The following is a 23,010-nucleotide window of genomic DNA, read 5'->3' as shown; positions in this document are numbered from 1 at the left end:
CTGGTTGGCAACTAAGAACAAGGATCAATGAAGAGTTCTGGGGGTATGTATGGTGGTTATATTAATAACTAGGTCAGCCATCCATAGCCACCAGCTCTCTTTTAAAGAGTTATAGTCTCAGAAACCCACAGGGGAGGTTCAACTCTGTACTAGGGCTGCTCTGAGTCAGAATTGACTCAATGGGAAATAAAATATGTAGTACATATTTTCTCCCCAGAATCCCAACATTCATCTGCATTACAATCTGTGGCAAAGTTATGAGGAATGATTAAGCAATCCATATTTGTGCTATCAAAACTACAGAAGCTGGGTCAGAAGATCTTCATTGAGCAATATGGGGAACGATAGAAAAAGACAAAAATGAGAAGAAGGTAGTAAAAAAATCTCTGTATAGTGCAACGGTTCACATGTTTGGCTATTAATCAAAAGGTTGGAAGATTAAGGCCACCCGGAGCCACTGCACGAGGCGGCCTCTTCTATACCCTAAACGTCAGCCGCAGAAACCGCTCCGGAGCACAGTTCTACTCCGACTCACACAGGAGCCCCAGGAGCTGGTGCTGACCTGGCAGCAACTGGTTAAGGAGGTCATGGATTATATACCTCTGTAACTGAGCAAACAGGTATTTCCAATCTTTCACTGTGGTTGAGACTTTAACCAACCGATAACTGACTGCCTCCTAGTCCTTTCTCCCTCACAGCATCCCTCTAAGACGGAGCGAAATCACTGGGTGGAGTTTCTGAGGCTGTGAGCCTTTATGAAAGTAGACACGCGCCTCTTTCTCCTGTGCAACGGCGGTGGCTTCAGATCGCCAGTCTGTCAGCAGCTGACACTTCACCGACTGCACCACCAGGGCTCCTCTCCTTGGTCAGAACTACAGTCCTGCTTAATTGATGTCTTTGAATAATAATATAAAAATACACTTTCAGAAAATCAACAATTCAAAATAGGATTAAATTTGTGAAGTTTTTTTGGAGTAATTTCTACATATATAGTATGCCCACACCCTTCTAATTACGTTTACCCTCCTCGTTAAAATTGAACAAACACAACTTACTGAGGCATTACCGCTTCGAAGTCGTTCTGCTATGAACTCATCCATCAGATCAGGAACATTAGCACTGCTGCTGCCAATCTCACTATTTAGAGGGAGCAGTTTGGGGCTCGTGTCCTCTTTATTGGCTAAAAATAAATAAATAACTACATATAGTGAGGAAAGACTTAACTGCATTTTATAAATTTGAAACAAACCCGAAAGAAAAAAAACAACAAAGTATTTATGCCATATCAATTATTTGCCAAACATGCATTTACAAATAATTTTCCTCCTCTTAGATTTAATTTTAAGAATTAGTAAGTTGATATTCTTTCTTTTTCAACTAAGCAGATGTTAGTGAATCTTCAGTATGACCTTAAACAGCAAGAAAGCTTATAGATAAGCACTAGCTGGAGTTAGGTTAATGTTGCCTATAAAGAAACTGGTATAGTATTTATCTTCCTTATCTCCGTGCTTTTATTTTAAGTCTTAATAATTTATAATACTTTTTATTCCCAAGGAGTATTTCCAAAAAAATAGATCTCCTAAATATGCAAATCTCAGTGATACAAAAAAGCATCTGAATTTGAATATTTCTTAAAACAAAAATAAAAACTCTGACTGATGTAATGTTGCTTCTACTATAAAATAGAATTTCAAATTAGCACTTTAAGAAAAATGTGGTTCATTTTCACAAATGTTTCCTTAAAGAAAAAGAATACAATTACTTTGATCATTTGTAACTATAATACAGATCATGATATATATGAATAAGAAAAAGTATTAATAAGAAACAAACAGAAAATAACAAGCTATTCATTTATTCTACTATTAGGATGTCAAAAACTTATTTATCTGCAATCAAAATAAAATCAGCAGTGTATATATTCCTCACGAATTATAAAACATTTCAGGTTAACGCAATAAACTGATCCAGAAGCTCATTGTAAACTTCTTTGGATTACTTGGTACTACTGGCCTGCTTTGCTAGCAAATACTGCCCTCAAGTGGCATTAATGGCTCAATGCAAGATGCTTTACATAGCAGTCTGTTAGTCATGCTAACAAAACCAAGTTAAAACAAAAAAAAACAAAACCTACATTACTGCTGAAAGCCAATTTTCTGTATCTGAAGTTATTTTAACTTTTAATTATTATGAGAAAAAGTTAGAATCTTGTTGTTTTTTAATCTTCCCATGGAGGTTTCATGTTTAAATTATGATCAGCTCTCATGAAACCTTTCTTAAGGCACATCTTCAAATCTCACAGAACGGAAGATAATGATTTAATGTTTCAAGGATGTAACTTGCATTCTATGTGAATGAATGCAAAATTGAAAAGTCTACGGTATTTTTGGTAATAGCTTACATGAATAGTCCACTTTGAAATTTATGGAATCATTTCCTCTTCAGTGATAAGACCGTTAACCAAGAATGTTGGTGCTTATTGATTTCTATTATGTTCTAGAATGTCAAAGTAATTTTCTACCATGAGAAATGGTAAAACAAAATAATGCAACAGTAAAAATGATTAAATTCAATTAAGTGTCGATGGTTCCCCTTTAAATATGAGAAATAGTGGGGCTGGGAGAGAAAGTATTCTAACTCCTCAATAAACTTAATTTAGTTCCAAGGCTTGTGTGATAACCAGACTCAGGAAAATGACTGAGTTGAGTAGCTTTTAAAAGATCATTAATATTTCCCCACATCTTCCTCTTTCCTATCTAGTTCAGCAGCAAAGAGGTTTCACTAATGCCTTACAAGGGAAATTAGTAATTGAAATGAACAATTTATGCTGGGAACACACAGCTGGGAAAAGGCGCATGCATAACCGAACAGAGAGAAAGCAGTGACCATCCCCAAGCTTTTTGATTGCTTATAGCTCGCTTCAGTCGCAGTAAGCCAAACTGGTGCCGGCTTTCTCCTTTTGCGCTCTGCACACTGTCAGTGCTCACCTGCAGCTTTCCTTCCAAAATAGCCCATTACATGACTGTACAGATCCCTCAGTGGAGCCTCTGGTGGCATTCTGTTCTGCCTCTGTGGGGAAACATTTGCCTTCGGCTTCGAAAGAGCATGTACAACAGTTTTATAAACGCCACCCAGGGAGCCCTGCGGTAGCCCTGCCTCCTGACTCGATGACCTAAGAAAACCACGGTGACCTAACTGATTGCTTGCAATTCCTTCTTTTTGTAACATGACGGTGGGAGTCTCTGTGGCTTCTTTAGTTGTTTTACTACTTACTGATGTACTAATTGTGCCTAGAGGTCTGTAAGCACCAGGTTTGACTAGCTCTGCTTCAGCGTTTGAGCTGGTGTGCGCGTGCGCGCCGCAGGTGCTACTGCTGCTGCTGCTACTACTAAAGCCACCGAGCTTCCGAAGTCTCATCTTCCACGGGGCCTCTTTGTTTTCCAGAGGATTGTAAAACTGAACTGATTCGGTTGATGGTCTAAAAGTAACATGAACACTATTTCTTTTCTTAGTAGCAATTTTCATGATTTTGGCTCTGTGTGTTACGGTTTCAGACAAGCTCCTTTTAGTTGGAGAAAGCTTGCTAGTGTGTGGAACATGAGGCATTCTGTGGTTAATGGGTGCTTTTAGGGTAACTTTCTTGGCATGCACAACATGTGGGACAGTGATTTTTTCATTCATTTGCACACCCTTGAGCTTTTCAACTAGTGTTAGGTCTACACAGGCATCTAACTCTGTGGCTGGCTGTCTATACAAACATTTCCTTTTCTCTTTATCATAAGGACTACCTAAACTAAGTTCCGATGATTGTTTATCACTGGTTAGTTGCTTAGATTTTTCAGAGGCCTGTGTTCTTATGACACTGTCTAACTGATGAGGTGCAATATTACTCATGAAGACAGATGAGTTTGGTTCTTTTTGGAACTGTGTGTTTTCAGGATGTCCAACAAAAGTAGCAGTATTTTGTGATTTAGTTTCCTGGTCTATGTATTCTAATTCATCTAAAGATGATCCTTCATCCCTGTTTACTGCACGCATCACTTCCTGAGTAGCTGTATCTCCGCCTATCTCATTTTCACTGTGATTTTCCGGGTTTTCCTTAAGATATTCTTTCAGGGAGGAAAGAAGATCGTCATCTCCTTCAAGGTCAATGTATTGGATTTGTTCAAAGGCTGAATCTGCAAGTTCTACTGGACCTATTAAATGACAAAGATGGTCATATATGCTATCACCAACTTCCAGAGAAGACTCTCTACTATGAGTATCAGTGATGTGGCTTTCAGTGGATCTAGTTATCGAAGAAGCCTCTGTGGAACTCTGCAAACTTGGCGCATGACGGGATGAACTGTCAATGACAGGAACTGCACCTTTGGCTCGTTCAACAGTGAAAGGTTCCAAGATGTCAGAAGTACTGCTACTTCGAGGCAATGGCTGTTCCTCATTCACTGCACCAAAAACTTCATTCCCAGTGTCTTCGCTTTGTGAATAATGTCTGACTCTAGTGGAGCGGGGAAGTATTTGAGTATCATCAATATCTGTAAGAGAGAAAAATTATTTAGGTGTAGGAATAACATAAATGGAAAAACAATAATTTCAGCCACATTCTAAACTTTAATATGCTTTACAATTTTTAATTCTGAAGGTTTCTTTTTGTGAGTTTGATGAAAGCAAATCTTTAAAAAATACCAATCTAATTAGGGAAGAAAAATAAAGATGGGTACAAGCCAATATAAGATGTAGTGTCAATGAACCAGAAAACTACCAGAATACATTTTTAAATGTTAGCATGCATAGAGAGAGAGAGTGAGGTGATGAAACACTTGGAAGTGCAGTGAAAGATAGAGCTGTGCCAATAAATCAAGTAATTAAAATTAAAGTCGTTCAGTTATGCCTACTTATGTATATGCCACGCAGGGAAAGGAAGTAACACATACAGCTAATCTAAATGCCACAGCAGATAATCCTGGAGTGTTACTCTTTACTGTAGGGTCTTTATCCTTTCCCTGGTGTTGTTCTTGAGCTGGCAAGAAGCATCTTCTTTGCTTGAAAGTTGAACTGTTTGATCATATATTAGAAATGGAGATCGTTACCTATCATTCCCTTTGTTAGGGATCTGTGTCTGTTCTCCCGAAAAGTTTCAGAGTTTTAGTTTATTTTACTACAGTATGATATAAAATCTAGTGATCCACAAGTAAAACCAACACTTTTTAAAAATGGGACTGTTTTGTTGTTGTTTTGACACAAAGACCATGTAAATCTGTTAGGTAGGATCCTGACCAGCCTTTACAACTCTGTTTAAGGATCATAGATTTCAGAGTCAAAACGTACATTAGAGTGCCTATTTAACTATCTTACAATAAAGAAATTGAGGTCCAAAGAAGTCACTTGCTCATATTTATAATCATGAAGTTTGATAAATAGATTTATTGCTCCATATCACTGCATTGTTTTCACCAAGTGCTAACCCAACGTATATGGTTAAGTGCTAAATGTACTACAAATGCTCAAAAACATTCATGACATAGTCAAAAGATGAAATAATATTGAACTTTGCAGTATCTACATAAAATCTGACAGAAAATTTTCTAAATAAAATACATCTATGACTCTATCATGTTCTGTCTTTAAGTTACCAAGTGATAGCTAAAAAAAATTCATAAGCCTGCAAAAGACAATGAAAAAAAAGATAGTCAAAAGTCAGATGTTGCTACTCACAAGGCTTACAAAATGAAGATTTTTAAGTAACAGAACTACAACTGAATGTGAGAAAATGGAGATCCAGAAACAGCGACTTATTCAAGATCACAAAGTAATTCACTGATGGTTCTAGATGTAGAGTTGGAGACCAATTTCTGCATTTATAAACTATAGACAGGAACACAGAAAGAGGGAGCTTCTGCTCGCACAGAGAAGACCTACAAGGACACCTCTACTGTCTCCTGTACGGACGGTTAGCACGAGTTGAAGCAGACGTGAGGGCAGTGAGGGATTGCACTAATAGGGTCCCTGGATCGTGTACATGGTTAGCCACTTGACTGCTAGCCCAAAGGCTGGTGGCTCCATGTCACTGAGAAGGGTGTCAGAAGACAGCCTGGCACCTGACTTTTGAAACGCCGTCACCTGGAATCGCCAAGAGAACAGCTCCACTCGGCAATGCTCAGGAAAATGTCCAGGCTTTCCACTCCCGTCAACAGTGACAGTCTCGGAAACCCACAGGGGCATTATGAGTCATCATGGATTACCAAGTTTGAAAAACCACAATCTAGTGCAGTTAATTGAACTTTGGTAAAATTTTAAAGAACGTTGGATGTTTGGAGACACCCAATACACTACATGAAAAACTGAAGGCAGGATCCAGGGAAATATATTTTTCTGTTACAACTAGTGTCACTGATTTAAAATGTCCTGAAGTACAGTTTACATGGTCTCTGGGCATAAGAAAAACTCATCCAGGACATTAATTTATCCAATTAGTTTAGCCTTTATGAAACTTTATTATATAGCACGAGCCTCACAACTATGTAAGTGGAGGAGAAAATTGACCAATCAAAATAATGGACATGGAAAACTAATGGGCTCATTCTAAACATCTTACTATGTTAACCACAAAAAATAATTAAAAGAGAGTTTTGTTTTATAAATATTCAAAAGTCTCAGGTCAATATTCCTTTAAAAGTTTTACTCCCAAACCAAAAGCTAATGTGTCTGTGAGGATTTAATTATTTTGTCAGGTATTTCTTGATAGAAACTTCAATGTCTGATCTTAAGAGATATGCTCAGGAAATATTTTTAATTCATTTAAACTCCCTCACATTAGGAGAGATATAAAAACATGTAAACCATTTTACAGGTATTTTTATGTATTTCACTTTTTGTCTTTTTATGTATTTCATTTTCCTTATTTATTCTCTCTATATAGCAAACTGTTCTAAAATAAAATTTGGAATAAAATTTTTAAAACTTCAGTTGGCTGAGGGTCTAGAACTGTGTTAATTTTCTTTCTAAAATTTAGAACACTACTTTTTACCATCTCTGTTCACATAGCCTCTCTCACTTTTTCTTCCCTCCTTTGTGCCCTTCCTCTGTCATACCTAGTGCCTGAAGACACAAGCTCCTGGCTTTAACTCACCTCAAAGAATTACAGAGCTAATAACCAATCCAATAATTCAGATTTCTACTAAATAAGTTGGTATAAGAATGATCCTGTCCAATTTCCATAGAGCTAAAATTTTAAATTATAAGGTCAGTTAGTTCACTGCTTCCCAAGTCAGTTCTTTCTGAGACCTTACCACTACACTGTGTCCATGTGTGCCTAAGAAAGTGTTCGGTGCTCCACAAGTTTAGAAATATATATTGGATAAGGAGTTGTACTTTGTTTTGGATTACAGAAATTCTGGGGACATACTGACGTGCGCTTAAGATCAATTGTTAATATATTTTTCTATGAACATTTTAACATCTCCTGAACAATGTTCTTTACAAATAATGTTCAGGTTGTAAAGTACTAAATTAACTCACAAGTTAGTTCTTAGGAATGTCTATTGCTACTCAATTTTATGTGATTTTTGCCTCTTGGTTTTCCTACAAGTATTGGCTTGCAATCCTAAGTATGTTTTCATTTTTTTGGTACACATACATTAAAAAACTGGAGTCAGTAGCATTTTAAGATGCATCAAAATATTTTCTTTCATTTGAGGAATTATGTATTTCTTCATGACTATTACATATATTACATATTTTCTAAAATGAATACTTACATAAACAGGATATATTTTTTGCTTAATGATGATATCTAATTATTTAAATCTTTAAATCCTTCATAAAAGGCATGTAATCCAATAGTGGGGGAATAAAAACAGGATATAAAGCTACTGTTATGAAATGTAAAATTCCTTTTAAAATGTTCCTCACAAAATTTTGTTCACCAAATGATAAAAAGTTAATCTTTATGAATTACACATTTACTGAAAAGTAAGAATTCTGACTAGAATTCCAGCTACAACGTTAGTTTAAAACATTTCAGTATTTTATTTGGTTATCTTAGGTTCTATAAAATATTTCAGTACTGAAAATATTTTTTGCTAGGCATTACTTAAGTTGCAGATGAGGAAATATGTAACCACTTAAGACACTTAGAAACACACAGAATTTTTTCTGTCAGTTCTTTTAAACAGTGATAGAATATTTGACAGTATTAAGCTTTAAAAATATTGGTTGGCAAAACTCAAATAAATTTCTAAATAGGATTAAAATTGTTACATTCAATGCTTAAGCAAATTCAATCCACTACCTCCTTCCCACCTGCAAAGCGACTTAAAATAAAAGTACACCTAAGAAGTTTAGAATGAGAGTTTTTAAACTGTAATTATAGCAACAGGAATACTGTTCTGTAACCAATTTAAGTAACTAAATTACAATCTAATATAGCAACCAAAACTGATGCCACTTACATAACAAAGTACAGTGGTCAAGTGGAGCACCAAAGAGGCAAAATAAAATTCTCTAATTCTGTATTTGTAGCTACCATTCAATGTAATAAAATATATATCATTTTCTCTCATCTACTAAAAACTGTATTTCTCATCTAAATATTCTAACAACTATTTTTCACACACAAAACAAAAAACACCTCACTGCCATAGAGTTGATGCTGACTGCCTTGTATGTTTCCAAGCCTGCACGTCTTTCTCCCAAGGAACAGTTAGTGATTTCAAATGGTCAGCCTTGCCGTTAGCAAGCAGCCCAACACATCACCATTATGCCAACCGTGCATCTGTCACGGGTGTCAAACTCTTGCAACTGCGTAAAATTCTACTACAACATGTATTTACTCACAGATCAAATGCTTATTATTAAGTACTTTGGTTTAGATTTGAGGTTAATTTTTCTATTTTGTCATTATCATTGCTATTAAATTATAAAATCAACTATCAAATTATCTGTAATGAATTACAATTTTAAAAATAATACTTGAACACCTATCAAAAATATAATATATATTCCAAAGTAAGTGCTTCCCAAACAAAGTATATTAAACTACCGAAAACACTTGCTAATTTAATCACATCTGATAATTCTACCTTATTATCTCTTAGGACAGTGGTTCTCAACCTGAGGGTTGCGACCCTGTGGGAGTCAAACGACCCTTTCACGGAGGTCACCCGATTCATAACAGTAGCAAAATTACAGTTATGAAGCAGCAATGAAACTAATTTTAAGGTTGAGGGGGTCACCACAACATGAGGAACTGTATTAAAGGGTCACGACATTAGGAAGGTTGAGAACCACCTATTTTAGGTAGACAATTTGAAAAAGCAAATAGTTTTTTTCATTTAAATATTCACAAATCTATCAAACACAGCAGTATTTTAGTATCTCTTTCTATACTCATTTAAATCTTGTGAGACTACTGATAGGAAAAAGGAGTGATAGAAATATTATTATTAATAACAACACACACTGCTTCTGTGTAAGTCCATAGTCCATTAGAACCAAAAGGTATAAAGATTAAAAACAAAAACAAATCAGCAACTTCACCCAAAGTGGCAATCTTGGGGAAACACTCCCAAGAAGTTTAAAATATGTAAGAATGTACAAAAAATTTTGTTTTTGAGTTAGCAAAATTTACATAACTGCTATATCCAACAAGACTGCTTCCGTCTAAAAATGAGGCAGTAAATTGTTTTTTTTATGCAAAACTCCTCAACACAGGGATAAAACTCATCTATGGTGATTACAATTAAAAAGCATTTGGGCCCGTGAACGTATTAGATGGTAAGCATCACTTGGGGACTTTTGGGGTGAACAGATTGTTCCATGTCTTCACTGGAGTGATAACAGAGATTTGTACAACATTCACTAAAATGAATTTCAGATCTGTGCGTTTTATTGTGATAATTAAACCATAAACAAAGTCAGATTATACCGGTGGTGTGGATCAAAGACCTCAGGCAGAACTGGAAGTTGGGCAAGTTTTACTGGTCTTTAGAAGTTGGGGCTTCACCAAATGATATTCTTATTTGATTTAAAAGGAGTGTGTTTTTAGAATTGTTTACTATTTTAATATAAATACAAAGATTTTATTTTAAAGTAACATTTAGATTATATCTTTTTCTGGATTATTGATTTCCTTTTACTTTATTCTACTACTGTAGAGCATAGCTTCCCAAACTTATTTGGTCTGATCACCTCCTTTCCAGAAAAAAAACCACAGTGCCCCCTGACAATGAAAATGTTGGTATTTTAACCCACAGGCAGGGGAAAGTGTTGGTATTTGCTTTTGAAGCCCCTCTGGTTCGACCCAGGGCCCCTCAGCAGGGCAGTATCACCTGGTAAAACACAATAGAAAATTGAAAGGCCCAAACTTTTATAATTATCTTTCAAGTCACTTCTTTGATATATTCATAAGGTAATAAATAGACATTACTACTTCCTATGCCACCCAAGGACAAAGAAAACTACTGGACATTGGCACAGCACTAAACTCAGCACTTCCAGAATGGACTGCACGGACAGCCTTAGAGCTCAAATAACTCAAAATGTTGATTTCTCCATTGCTTTCCCCGTTTCCCATTCCTCCCCCAAAGAAATTAACTTTGAAGAGTTTATTTGATTAAGCAAAATTTGAAAGCAGAATTAAAAAGTGAAAAGGGTGGTGCAGAAATTAGCAGAGGTGGCACTACCTGAAAGCTCATCAGAAAGGGGAGTGAGAACAATATCAGGCAAGAAGGGTTTGGAAGTATGGATCAGAACAGGAGCACTTTTAGCACTGCGTATATAGGCCGATGGCAGAGCACATTCACCAATGGATCGGCTTCTCATGGCTTTAAAAAAGGAAAAGAAAGAAGTGGGGAGGAAAAAGAAGAGTGACTACAATGAAAGGCTCGTGTCACAGAAAAGCAGCAACAGAGAAAACTAAAAAGATACAAAGGAAGGAAATTTTAAATTAAAACATTTCAGCACAGCAAATGCTGGCAAGCTGTAAGGAAAAAACCCCCAGAGAACACATACAATATTCTGAATGTAAAGTTTTTTGGTGTAAGCAGGAAAATGCTACTTATTAGCAGTTACAATGGTATGGCATTAACAAACAGCATACACTTTAATTAGCACTGTTTTTTTAAATCAATGGTTGAAAGTTTATTAAATACAAACTTAAATTTAAAAAAAAATTTGTCATTGAGAATGTATTGGCAAAACATATACAGTTTCTACCTGTAAAGTTTAGTGAGTTTAGTGAACCAATTACAGCTTGTGTAATCATACTCACCCCATCGTCAGTAGCTCAGCTCACTTGCTGCTCCCTAAGGTTCCTAGCTAACCTTTCAAGTTGATGTTGTCGATTTGATCCCAAATAGATATTCCTCAGAAGAGCTCAATGCTCAAGGTAGACATTATTCATCAGTTACACTATTACTGTTTAAAGAAATGTCACGGGGCATTTTTTATGTAAGGATTGCAGGTTATCCTCAAGGCAATCGTTTCAGGGGTTTGCTCACCCTCTACGGCGACAGAGAGTTTGAGAGTCCACGAGATTTAAAACTGTACTGCATTTTCTGCTTTTTAAAAAATCAGGACTCTTGTACAGAACCATTGATCAAAGTGTTCAGTAATGGTAGCCAGGCGCCTTCAAGTTCTGGTTTCATGGAGAAAGAGGCAGTTATTCAGAGAAACAATTGCCAACACATTCCCTTATCTTCCTCTTATTCTTGACTTTCCTCCTCTGTTGCTCTTTAAATGATAGAGACCAACTGTGCTTTGGAGGCAGAATGCAAGCTTTAAAGACCTGAGTACTATGCAATGAGCTAGGGAAAAGAACAGTAGCCTTAAACATTATTATTATACATTCCAATTTAATTGGAATGTCCCACGGCAACATGACCTTACACCTCCAAACCAAGGAATACAATACAGGTGTTTGATTGTACATAGGCAGCCTCACAGCTAATTATTTTTCCTCTAATGCAAATTTTAAAGAAATCAATATTGTTACATCAAAGAACCTTTTGGTTCCATGTGTGGGCACTGCTCTAAGCAAACCTGCACGGAATCTTTTCTATCTTCAAATTCCTCCCTCACAGAGTTTCCAGGTCACTCTTAGGATCAGTTTTTTTTAAAAAATGCATATAGTTCATAATCAAATTAAATTAAAAATTAGCAATCAACATAAGGAATCAGATTCTTGAGAAAAATAAAAGCTTAAATACTAAATGACTTTTTAGAACTGCATTTTTAGCAATATCTTATAAAGGAAGTAAAGAATTGAAATACTGCATAATATCCAGTCTAGTAATAGAATAAGACAAAAACCCAGTTCATTTAACAATTCAAAATGTTGGGTTTTCCTGATAACTAAGTCTCATCTCTTCCTTTTGTCTCATTACGCTTCCATTACAAAAGATTTTAAATTGTTTGCTAAAAATGTCATGCTCTTTTATAACAGCAATGTGTATTGCTAACACCCTTGACTTTTCTCTCCTGACATACTTCATACTTGAAATGTCATCTTATCTGTGAAACTTTTCTGACTCTCCCATCTAATCAACTAATTTACAGCAGCACAGCAAAAATTCCTGCTTTTATAAACCTGATGATCTATATTTACTGACTATGTTTTCATGCCTGTTTCCTCAACATTTCAAATGCAAGAACTTTATTATTTTATCTTTGTATCTCTGGTGCTTGACAAACAGAAGGTCAATAAATCTTTGCTTAATGAACATCTATCTATATTTGGTTACAAGTCCAGAATAATCATTTAGAAGGGAGGAGAGGGAGATTTCTACTGCAAACATACAGAAAATGGAAACAAAATGTTTAAGACTAACCAAAACCAAATATACTTCATAATTTATAACTAAAATACTTAAGATTCTACCCAATTTAATGAATATTAACAAAATTAGAGTCCTTAAAAGCAGTTTTTAGGAAAATCCATGTAACAAAAAGTGAGTTTAGATTATATTAAAATTAATAATATGCTTTCAATATGCCTTGCCATGTAATGTATGAAAGGTTAAGTGTATTCCAAAATTGAGTTTTTTGTGGGTTACCTACCCTCAACTCCAAAGTCCACTGCCATTGAGTCGATTCTGACTCACAGTGACCCCAATAAAATCCTTACGTAAAAAAGGAAAAGACAAGCCCCCAACTGGGAGATCAACTTTGGAAACCATACATCTGTAAAGAATCTATTAACCAAAATATATACAAAACTTAAACCACTTAACAACAAAAAGAAAAGTAATCTTAAAATAAAATGTATGAAAGACTTGAATAGACAGACATTTAACGAAAGAGGACATTCAAATGGGCACTAAATACATGCAAGGAGGCATATGAAAACCATAATGAGATGTCATTTCACTCCACCAGGATAACTAAGATTATAATAACAGAGAGATAACGAATGTTGGTGAGGAAATAGGAACCTTTATCCATTGCTGGTGAGAACACAAAGCTATACATTTGTGGAAAAAACAGTAAAGTGATTCCTCAAAACTGGAACTTGTGATATGACCTAGCAATTCCACCTGTGGGAATATTCTCAAAAGACCGGGATGCAGAAAAGCTAGCATGGTACAACTATGCTCACTGCCGCACTACTCACAGTAGCCAAGAAATGCAATCAATTCAAGTGCTCATCAGCACGGGTATACAAATGTGGCACACACATTGAATAGAATCCTACTCGGCAAGTGAAATCATAATGATACATGCTAAAATATGAATGATGCTAGAAGACAGCGAAATAATTGCAAAAGAGCATATATCCTTTGCACTCATTTATATAAAAATGACCAAAAACTCTATGCCATCAAGTCAATTCTGACTCAGTGACCTTAAAGGGCAGAGTAGAACTGCCCCTCTGGGTTTCTGAGACTGTAATTCTTACGGGAATAGAAAGCCTCGTTTTTCTCCCATGGAGCAGCTGGTGTATTCACACTGCTGACCTTGTGGTTTGCAGCCCAAAGGGTAACCGACTACACCATTAGAGCTCCTACGAAAAGAGAAGAATAAGTAAATGTATAGAGACCAGTTTCTTAGTCGTTACAGGGGCAGAGGGAGGAAAAGGAGTTACTACTGATTATGGAGTAAATGTTCAAATTTCAGTGATGGAACAATCAGCTTGATTAAGGGTAAGGTCACACAGCTGTTTAATGTAATTGCTCTCAGTAAGTTATTGGCCTGTAAAAAGTTGAATTGGCAAAAGATGTGTGCTCAATCTACTGAAAATAGTAACAAGAGTACCTGCTGAGGCGGCTTACGTACAACCAAAAATATCTTGGGAAAATCCTTGGCTTGACGGTTTGGGGCAGGTGTCTTCAAACTACGGCCCGCGGGCCACATGTGGCCCACCAAGGACATTTATCCGGCCCGTGGGGTGTTTTTGCCCCATTTTGTTTTGTACTTCAAAATATGATATGTGCAGTGTGCATAGGAATTTGTTCATAGTTTTTTTTAAAACTAGTCCGGCCCTCCAACAGGTCTGAGGGACAGTGAACTGGCCCCTGTTTAAAAGTTTGAGGACCCCTGGTTCAGGGTCATGGTTTCATAGGGCATCCCAGTTAATAAACCTAAGAATGTGGTTCTGTTCTACCTCCCAGCTCCTTGTGGACAGCCTGGGGATTTTAAGGTGCAACAATTGATGTCTATTCACCCGGAGCAACAAAAGAAAGAAGAGTAGCAAATAGGTGAAAGAAATAAAACCTGTGGCTAATTGGCTCCATGAGCCAACTGCCTCCTTTGCCATGGGGGAGTGGGGGAGAAGGGGAGATAAACAAAGATTCTATTTAAAAATCCTGATCAAAAAGATGTAAGTGCAGAACAGAGTATCATATTCTCACAAAACTCCAAATGGAAGCAGGGTAAATCCCTAAAACTACTCCCTAAGATAATCTTTAAAACATAAACCAAAAAGAGCCTTTAGAGTCTTAAAACTGAACAGTTTAGCATAACTAGTTAAAAAGTGTTACCTTGAGCATTCCACTCTTGTAAGATCTATCGTGAAATCAAATGAACAATAACAACATACAACCCTATATAGGAAACTTAGGGAGCAATTAGAATTTGTTAAAAATGGAGAAACCCAAAAATGCTTCAGAATGGTTAAAAAGGTCAAAAAAAGTAGTCAATGTCATTTAATTATATATGTGGAAATGTTCAATTGGTGTATGTTTTGCTGTGTATATTCTCATCAACTACAATGAATTATAAATAAAAATCAATAATCCAATTTTTAAAAGAACAAAAGTTACACTTGTAACTAGTTTACAAGAAATGAAAGTCAAATATAGCCTTTTTTAATAGGTAATACATGAATCTATCTTCTAACAATGACCACAAGTATTCCTTTTCAAAGGCAATCATTGTTACTATTTGTTTAGTTCCTGGATCTCTCCTCTAACTTAATTTTGATTTAGTTTATCAACCTTCTTTTTTTTAAACAATCCATCTTTTCTTGATGATAATGCTTTATATGTATTTGGAAAAAATACTGTCACAATTGTAGAGTTAAAATATATTCACAATCTTTTCTCTAACATTTTCAAGTTTTGCTTTCACATTTCAGTCATTTGTTCATATAATTTGCATAAATCCTGTAAACTAGAAATTCGATTGCATTTTCTCCATTATGGGAAAAAAAACCCAATTTTAGAATTACTTAGAATTCCCTCTTTCATCTCACTTACTGCATTTTTTACATATTATGATTTTCTTTATATGAGCAGATCCGTTCTGAGAATGTTCTTTTATATTCTTATTATTGCTGATGGTTTTGTCTATGTAGACAATCAGATACCTAATAGATATTCATAACGACAACTTCATTCCTTTCGTCACTCTATACACTTTCTTTTCCAAGTTTTTTAGCTGATTAGCACCACTAGTAAAAATGCTGAATACAAGTAGGCTTTTCATGTCTATTACTGACTATATTAAGGAAATGTTTCTAGAGTTCATAATTTTATAGCTTATATACTTAATAAGTTTTTCTTTAAAATTCATCATTTTTAGTGATTCCTAGATACAGTACCAGAAGAAATTTTCTTTCTGAAGAGTCATAGGTTGAAAAGCCTTAAACAACCAAAAAAATTTGTCTTGGAAATGTGAGTTATTATCCTTCCCACTACAAGGATGAAGTCCTTAGAAAGATTTGGTAAATTGTCCAAGGCTATTTAGCAGATCAGTGACTGAAGTGAGAAAAGGAAAGAAAAGAGGTTTGTCCTCATTGCAGCACACTTTCTACCACAATTCAAACTAAGCTATAAACTTCTGAAAGGAAAAAGATGGGTAGCTAGGTCAACAGGATGTTGTGTGATCCCATGTCCAGAAATTATTTCTAATACTGTTCTTCATTTCTCTTTCCCCCATTACAAAAATATCTTCCACATCCATTAAGACAGCAAGGAACCTAACAATAGACTCCACTATGCCCCCAGCTATCTGCCAGCAAGAATCAGAAATTCCTCAGTGGATGATTGAAAAGTCAACCTAACTATTCAACAAATGTAGCTCTGAAAGTCAGCTACCTTAATTTTTCATATTTGTGGGTATATTCAGTTAGTAGAAACTACACCAGTTAATGATTAAGTTCTGAAAAGCGAACAGAAGCTCTATCCCTTCAATTCTGTAAAATAATGTTTTAAAATTAGGGATACATAGAGAAAACTATATATATATATATATTAACAATCATGTAAGATAAAATCGTAATAGCATAAAGTGATAACATAGTCATTTGTCGTTGAGTAGTTCTAAAAAAAGGAGTCACTCTAGGAAGCACTCTTTTAACAGATAAGAAAACCATGTGCACACATTGTGAAGCTTCTTATCACTTAACCACACCTGAGAACACTGCAGACATGAAGGTACTGCCCTGGACCAGTGTCATGATTTTGAAGACCACATACCAACAGTTTTTTGGCGCACTATACTCCTGGCCTTCTCTGTTCCTGGGGAGCCAGTGGTTGTTGCGCTTCTCTGTCTCATTGGCGCTTGGCCAGGCTGGTCACGACTCCATCCTCTAGAAAATGACTTGTCTACCGACACCTTCTGAAATTCATGTCCAACTCCTAGGAATGTAGAGTTTCAGGATAAACTCATAATGAGCAACAATAAAAAATGTATTTTAAGGTTTCTTTGAACTTCAATCCAATAAAAACGTATTGACTCAAAAATGAAAGACCCCAAATTTAAAACTATACCATCAATTTATAAATTGTTATGAATTATCTGCCACCCTTCTGATTTATAAGAAAAACACAGCATTCAGACAACCAAAAGGAGACAAGAAATGAGCTAACCAACAACTATCCTAAGTAAGTTACCCTGTTTCTAACTGCCAATAATAGCCACTTGAGAAATTCATAATCCAGTAAAAATAAATTTTACCATTTTGTCACTGATTTTCAATTCATTTGAATCTATGCAACAATTGCCAGCCATAATCAAATACCAATTAATGTACTTTATTATAAAACTATTATACAATTTAACTTTTGACTAATGCATTATTCATTTTTCACAACTCCCCAAAGTCACTTTAGTGAGTAAATTCCACAAGAAATACACTACAATAATGGTGTCCTGGATGAAGGGACACATGATCATCTTATCAACCCAGCATTAACTACATCCATATTAGTTACACATCCAAATGAGCTTGAATAGCGATTATTAATTCCACAGTAGTAAATTTCAGCATAATGTTAAATGACTAGCGAGTAAAACAGCCATATGTCAGTTACATACTTATTCTGTTACAGATAAGCTTATTTCCCCTCCCAGCCATTGAGACAATTCTGACTCATAGCAACCCTTCAGAACAGAGTAGGGCTGCTCCAATAGGGTTCTGAGGCTATAAATCTTATTATGAAAAAAATGGACCTTGGATAACAGTGATATAAAATGTAAACAAACAGAATTACATGTCAATACCTTTTCTGAAAAGCAGATAAAGAAAAGCTCTTCTTGAGGTAAAACAAAATAATACCACGATTTACTGTATCACAACATTGACATTGATTTTACAAACTTATACTTCTAAACACAAATAATGAAAATCTTTATTTAATTGGTTTAGATTTTACTGAGCTAAAATCTGCTAAAAATAATTTTAATGCCCTGGACAAGTTATTGATTATGACAAGTGATTGATTGACTATGATATAGCTCAGATGTAATGTCCAATAGCCTCGTCTTTTTCCAATGGCTAGCTTCTAATCTCTAATTAGCAAAAAATTATCGAGTTCAAAATAAAAGAATTATAAAGACATGTATTACTGATATGCTAATGCCTTTCACACCTCTCTTTAATATTAAACAAATACAGATTTCATTTTTAGGGAATCTTTACTTTTAGTTAAAAATAAGAGCCATCACAAGAATTCTCCACATAACTTTTAATTATATACTTTTCTAAACAGAGAAGTATGAAATCACTTTCTGTTTTAAAAACAAACAAAACATGTGCATAATAGCATTTTATATATTTCCATTTTGGTTACCTATGAAAAATAAAATAGTTAAGACTGGATTATCAATTTAATTGTAAGTTAAATTGTATGTAATGCTCTACTTATCATCAAGATTAATATTAATCTTTAGATTATTTAAGAAAATGTACATGCTATCTACATTCTTTCTTGTCTGAAATGTTAAGCCTTCAGACTGGACAGCTGAGGAAATCATCTGAAAGAGAACATGGCTCATACTCCCCCACCCCCCACCTCCATGGGCTGGATTTCCCACCCCAATTATTTGAGAAAGGTTTTATGGCACATCTGTGAATGGTTTCTTACCTTTCCCTTTGTGCTTTTTTTGCTTCTGTTCACTCAGCTTATCCAAAGGTAAATCACTGAGATCCAAGGTATATAAATTTCTAGCTAGAACTTTAGTTAGTGTCTCCATAGTGAGTGACCACTCAGTGGCCAATTCTTCCCAATAGGTCAATGATGACAACACAGAGAGTAAGTCATCCCACAGTTCTCGAGAGATGTACACATTCAGATTTGCTTTGATCCAGGCAACTATAAGTGTCTATAGAGACAACCAGAAGCAATAATAAAACATATTCAGTGTGTGACTTCAATATCAGATATTCAGTTATTTTTTAAAGTATCTGTAAATAAGCAGAATTTAAAATCTCATAACAGCCATGACCCTTGCTTTCATTATTATTTTCTATTAACTTAATTTCAACAACTGCCAATTCCAAATACTCCGATAATTAGTACAACTTACCAAAACAATAAAATATCCTCATAAACAGATAACTATTCATCATGGTGAATTCCTTATCTTACTGTTCAAAATATTAATGGTTATTGAATTTAAAGATCCTAACTTGTATAGCTAAAATTAAAGATGGGTATCACTAGCTATGTCTTTGAAATTTCTTTATACTATATAAAAAAACATGAAAAAATAAAAGCACATGTATTTCAATAATGTGTTTTAAAACTTCATATATAAAAGAATGGTTAAAAATTCATCTTAAAGAAACTTGTGAAATGAAAGGAATTCTGTAATACTTTCAATCATATAAAAATACCTATTAAATGGCAGAAATTACTGACAAAGCAGGATTTATAATTTATATATTTTATAACCCATGGTTTTCTGATTTCTATTAAAAGAAGTCACAGGACAGTGATATGACAAAACAATAATTCGAAAATTATCAAGGGTTCATGAGAGGGGGAAAGGAGGAGGAAGGGGGAAAAAAAGAGGACCTGATGCAAAGGGCTTATAAGTGGAGAGAAAATGATGAGGGCAAAGAATGTACAGAATGTGCTTTACACAACTGATGTATGTATGGATTGTGATAAGAGTTGTATGAGCCCCCAATGAAATGATTAAAAATAGATAAGTAACTAGAAGAAGTCAAAGGGAAAAGGAGGTGGTGGTGGCTTCCAGAGCTTAGTCCAGATCTTCAAACGTTCAGATTACAACAACAGCTATCCCTTATAACAAGCTAAACATTTATGTTCCTGTAGGACATTAAGAAAAAGATTAATAAAGTCAGTAATTTAGATAATAAAGGCAGCTCGTTGTAAAGGATTACTTGTAACCTGCAAAGAATATTAGGTAAACTAATATACAAAGGGGCTTCAAAAAGTCATGGGAAAAAATCCATTATCTTTTCATTCAATTTTTCATCTAATTTTCTGATGCTCTCATATGAAAATAAGGAATAAATATGAACGGCTTATTTATAGCAAGAATTAGATTTCCCAAGTTATTATCTTTGATATTAACTGCATTATCTATGTATGTGTATTTAATGTCACCTTAAGAAAACATTTGGTTCTTACTTTTCAAACAGCTATAATACATTTACAGTTAGGGATAGATCATCAAGTTGAAAAATTTCTATATAACCAAATAAACATTGATAGTTGTAAGAAATGAAAATAACTCTATAAAGTCTGTGAAGAATCATAAAAAGAAAGAATTTTGATTATTTGCTACTTTATTACCATGGAATAACATTACAAGAAAAAAACTCAACGACCTGGGAACTCAGGCAACCATCAAATCATTGCGTATTAAGCCCTATGTCAGCTTTTTAAAAACCGTACGTAAGTATGCCAGAGATCATTTCATCTGCCTATCCTAAGGCTTTCCCATTCTTGGCATTCCCTCCATTCGTTTACTGGGTTGTGTAAGCTAATTAAAAAGGAAAATAGCTATGTATATTGGCAACTTTTTATTTAGTACTAAAAAAGGTCATTTACTATGAAATCATCTCTGATTTAAAATTTTCTCGGGTTACGATTTCAGAGCTTGATGAACCTTAAGAAAACAAAGAGAACAAATAAAACCCCGGTCTTTCCATCTAGTTATCTATGGATCGATGTATTTTCATTGCCTGGAATAGTGGTCCTGCAAGTCGACCTGCCAAGGTCCCGGCTCGCTTCCCCTGGGACTGCAGAAAAGCTTGCGGCGGCGTCTTCAGCACGGACTCCGTGACTCTCAGCAACACAAGCAGCATCTCTTCCCTGAGGGCAGAAACTTAAATTAAGTCTTCCTCTTGAAAAGGTTTGCTTTGGGCTATTAACATTAAATTTAATTATTTGTTATAAAAATGTTATCGCTGAAACTAAAATATCAGTACTTTTAAGATAATTCAGATGTTTATATTTCTTTAATAGCATTTAACATTCTATAAATAAATATTTATCAATCACAAATCTATATAAATCTATATCAATCATTTTCACACCAATATTCAGTTACAATGCTCTCTCATCAAGTAAAACGTTCTACAAAAGCTGATAAATTACAGGTGAGCATATAGAGACTGATCCAGTCTGCTCACCCTCAAATGCAGAAGTGCACACCTTAGGGACTGTTTGAAAACTTGTTTGTTTTTTTTTGCTTTGCAGACATGTCCAAGCTTTATTTAAAAGTACACTTTAAACTTCATGTTAGCAGACATAAAAAAATAGGGTAAAATACAGCAGATATGAAGGGCTCAAGTAGAAGACAAATGTTTTGAGACTGATGATGGCAACAAATGTACATATGTTCTTGACACAATGGATGTATGTATGGATTGTGATAAGAACTGTACGAGCCCCCAATAAAATGATTTTAAAAAGATTATTAGCACCAAATAAAATGGTTTCAGAGGGAAAAAATGAGAAAATAAATAAAATATTAAATACTAAAAATAAATATATGGTGAAATGATAGGTTTGGGAAGGAGGAGGAGGAGCAAATGAGAGAACAGCAGAGTACCAAGGCTCAAATCTGCAGAATTCAATCAATTTCTGATGTTTTAAACTGTGATAGACAGAAATTAATACATCTGCAGTTCACACTAGAACGGCAGTTCACACTAATTTACATTTTCATGTAAATCAAAACAGATGGTTCAGTGCTACCTTCATACATGCAGTGACTATGTAAGGGGAATTGGATGAGCTTCTGAAGACGTCTCCTACACTTGGGCTCCCACCATTTAGGGTCTTTTATCTTTTGAAAGTTCCTCGCTAATTCTTCAATTTGTGAAAAACAAACTTTGAAGCTCTCTTCTCTCACATAGTTCTACCTTGATATCTGTCCACCATCTAATTCATCTTTATAATATGAAAAATAATTACATAACTAAAATCATACTAGACTCAAATTCAAAAGTACAGTGATATCTTAAGATCAGAGTGTGAAAGCTAATAAGAGACCATCCATCACTCTATTGTCTCTTTGAATTCTTTTCAGTTTGAACATTGTTAAAACCTCCTGTTTTCTTTGTGTAGTAAAGTAAACCCTAACGTTATCTTCACCTTGCTTCTTTTCCATAGCTGCTCAGAAATTGATTCCAACACATATGAAAGAGGCTGACATGGGAACAGCAACTAACGTGGAGAGACATACTAGCAGCACAAGTCCCTATCATAGTCTCCGCCCTCCTCTCTGGCTACTTCACGGGCCAGTCCCAAGCCAAGCAGCATTCGGGATGTTCCATGTGCAAATGTGACCAAGGTAGCAATATCCCAGTTAAACCGATCATTTTTCCTTTCTTGGAAATAGAATCAAACAGAAAAGCCCCTATCAATTTTAAAAGTATGCTAAATTTATTAAGAAACAAATGCATGCACTTATTCATAAAGACCAAAGGTGCCATATTTATAGCACTAAGCTTCTAGTTTTACTTACTATATTAAAAAAAATCAACTAGCCATGAAATAAAGATTTTCCAAATAAATCTGACCTGATTTGTGGTGAAACCAAACCTCATTTGTAGGTCAGATAAGATTTCACTTTATAATACAGTAACAGTAATTTTTTAAAGATTTATTTCAAAAGAAATGTTCCACCTGGAGTCAGTTCTCCCATTCTGCGTATTTCTTTTTAATTTTTTTCTGTGAGCCATACAATTCAGTACACTAAATTAAATACCAATTTCTTCTTGGGTCAACATTTTCTTTCTAGAGAGTAATTTTAATTCTTTAGGAAAATTGTATAAATTCACTGTAAATAGTTATATAGTTTCTCATAATG

General features: G+C 35.0%; 1 protein-coding gene across 3 annotated transcripts in view; it reads right to left on the bottom strand.

Annotated features, from left to right (window-relative positions):
- Positions 1–23,010, bottom strand: part of RALGAPA1 (Ral GTPase activating protein catalytic subunit alpha 1) — a 193,055-nt gene that overhangs the window by 119,117 nt on the left and 50,928 nt on the right. For 2 of the 3 annotated variants that reach the window (XM_075531079.1, XM_075531078.1), the window contains exons 14-18: positions 20,876–21,005; positions 18,804–19,041; positions 16,914–17,075; positions 4,368–4,535; positions 1,056–1,180 (exon numbers count right to left, since the gene is read on the bottom strand). In XM_075531079.1, coding sequence (XP_075387194.1) covers positions 1,056–1,180; positions 4,368–4,535; positions 16,914–17,075; positions 18,804–19,041; positions 20,876–21,005 — 823 coding nt within the window. Of the gene's footprint in view, positions 1–1,055; positions 1,181–2,987; positions 4,536–16,913; positions 17,076–18,803; positions 19,042–20,875; positions 21,006–23,010 lie in introns of all 3 variants that reach the window. The other variant, XM_075531077.1, reaches the window with a different exon arrangement.

Source organism: Tenrec ecaudatus, chromosome 14 (genome assembly GCF_050624435.1).
Source record: "Tenrec ecaudatus isolate mTenEca1 chromosome 14, mTenEca1.hap1, whole genome shotgun sequence".
NCBI lineage: Eukaryota > Metazoa > Chordata > Mammalia > Afrosoricida > Tenrecidae > Tenrec > Tenrec ecaudatus.
The sequence above is the reverse complement of the archived record's forward strand: the minus strand, read 5'-3'. Positions and strand labels throughout refer to the sequence as shown.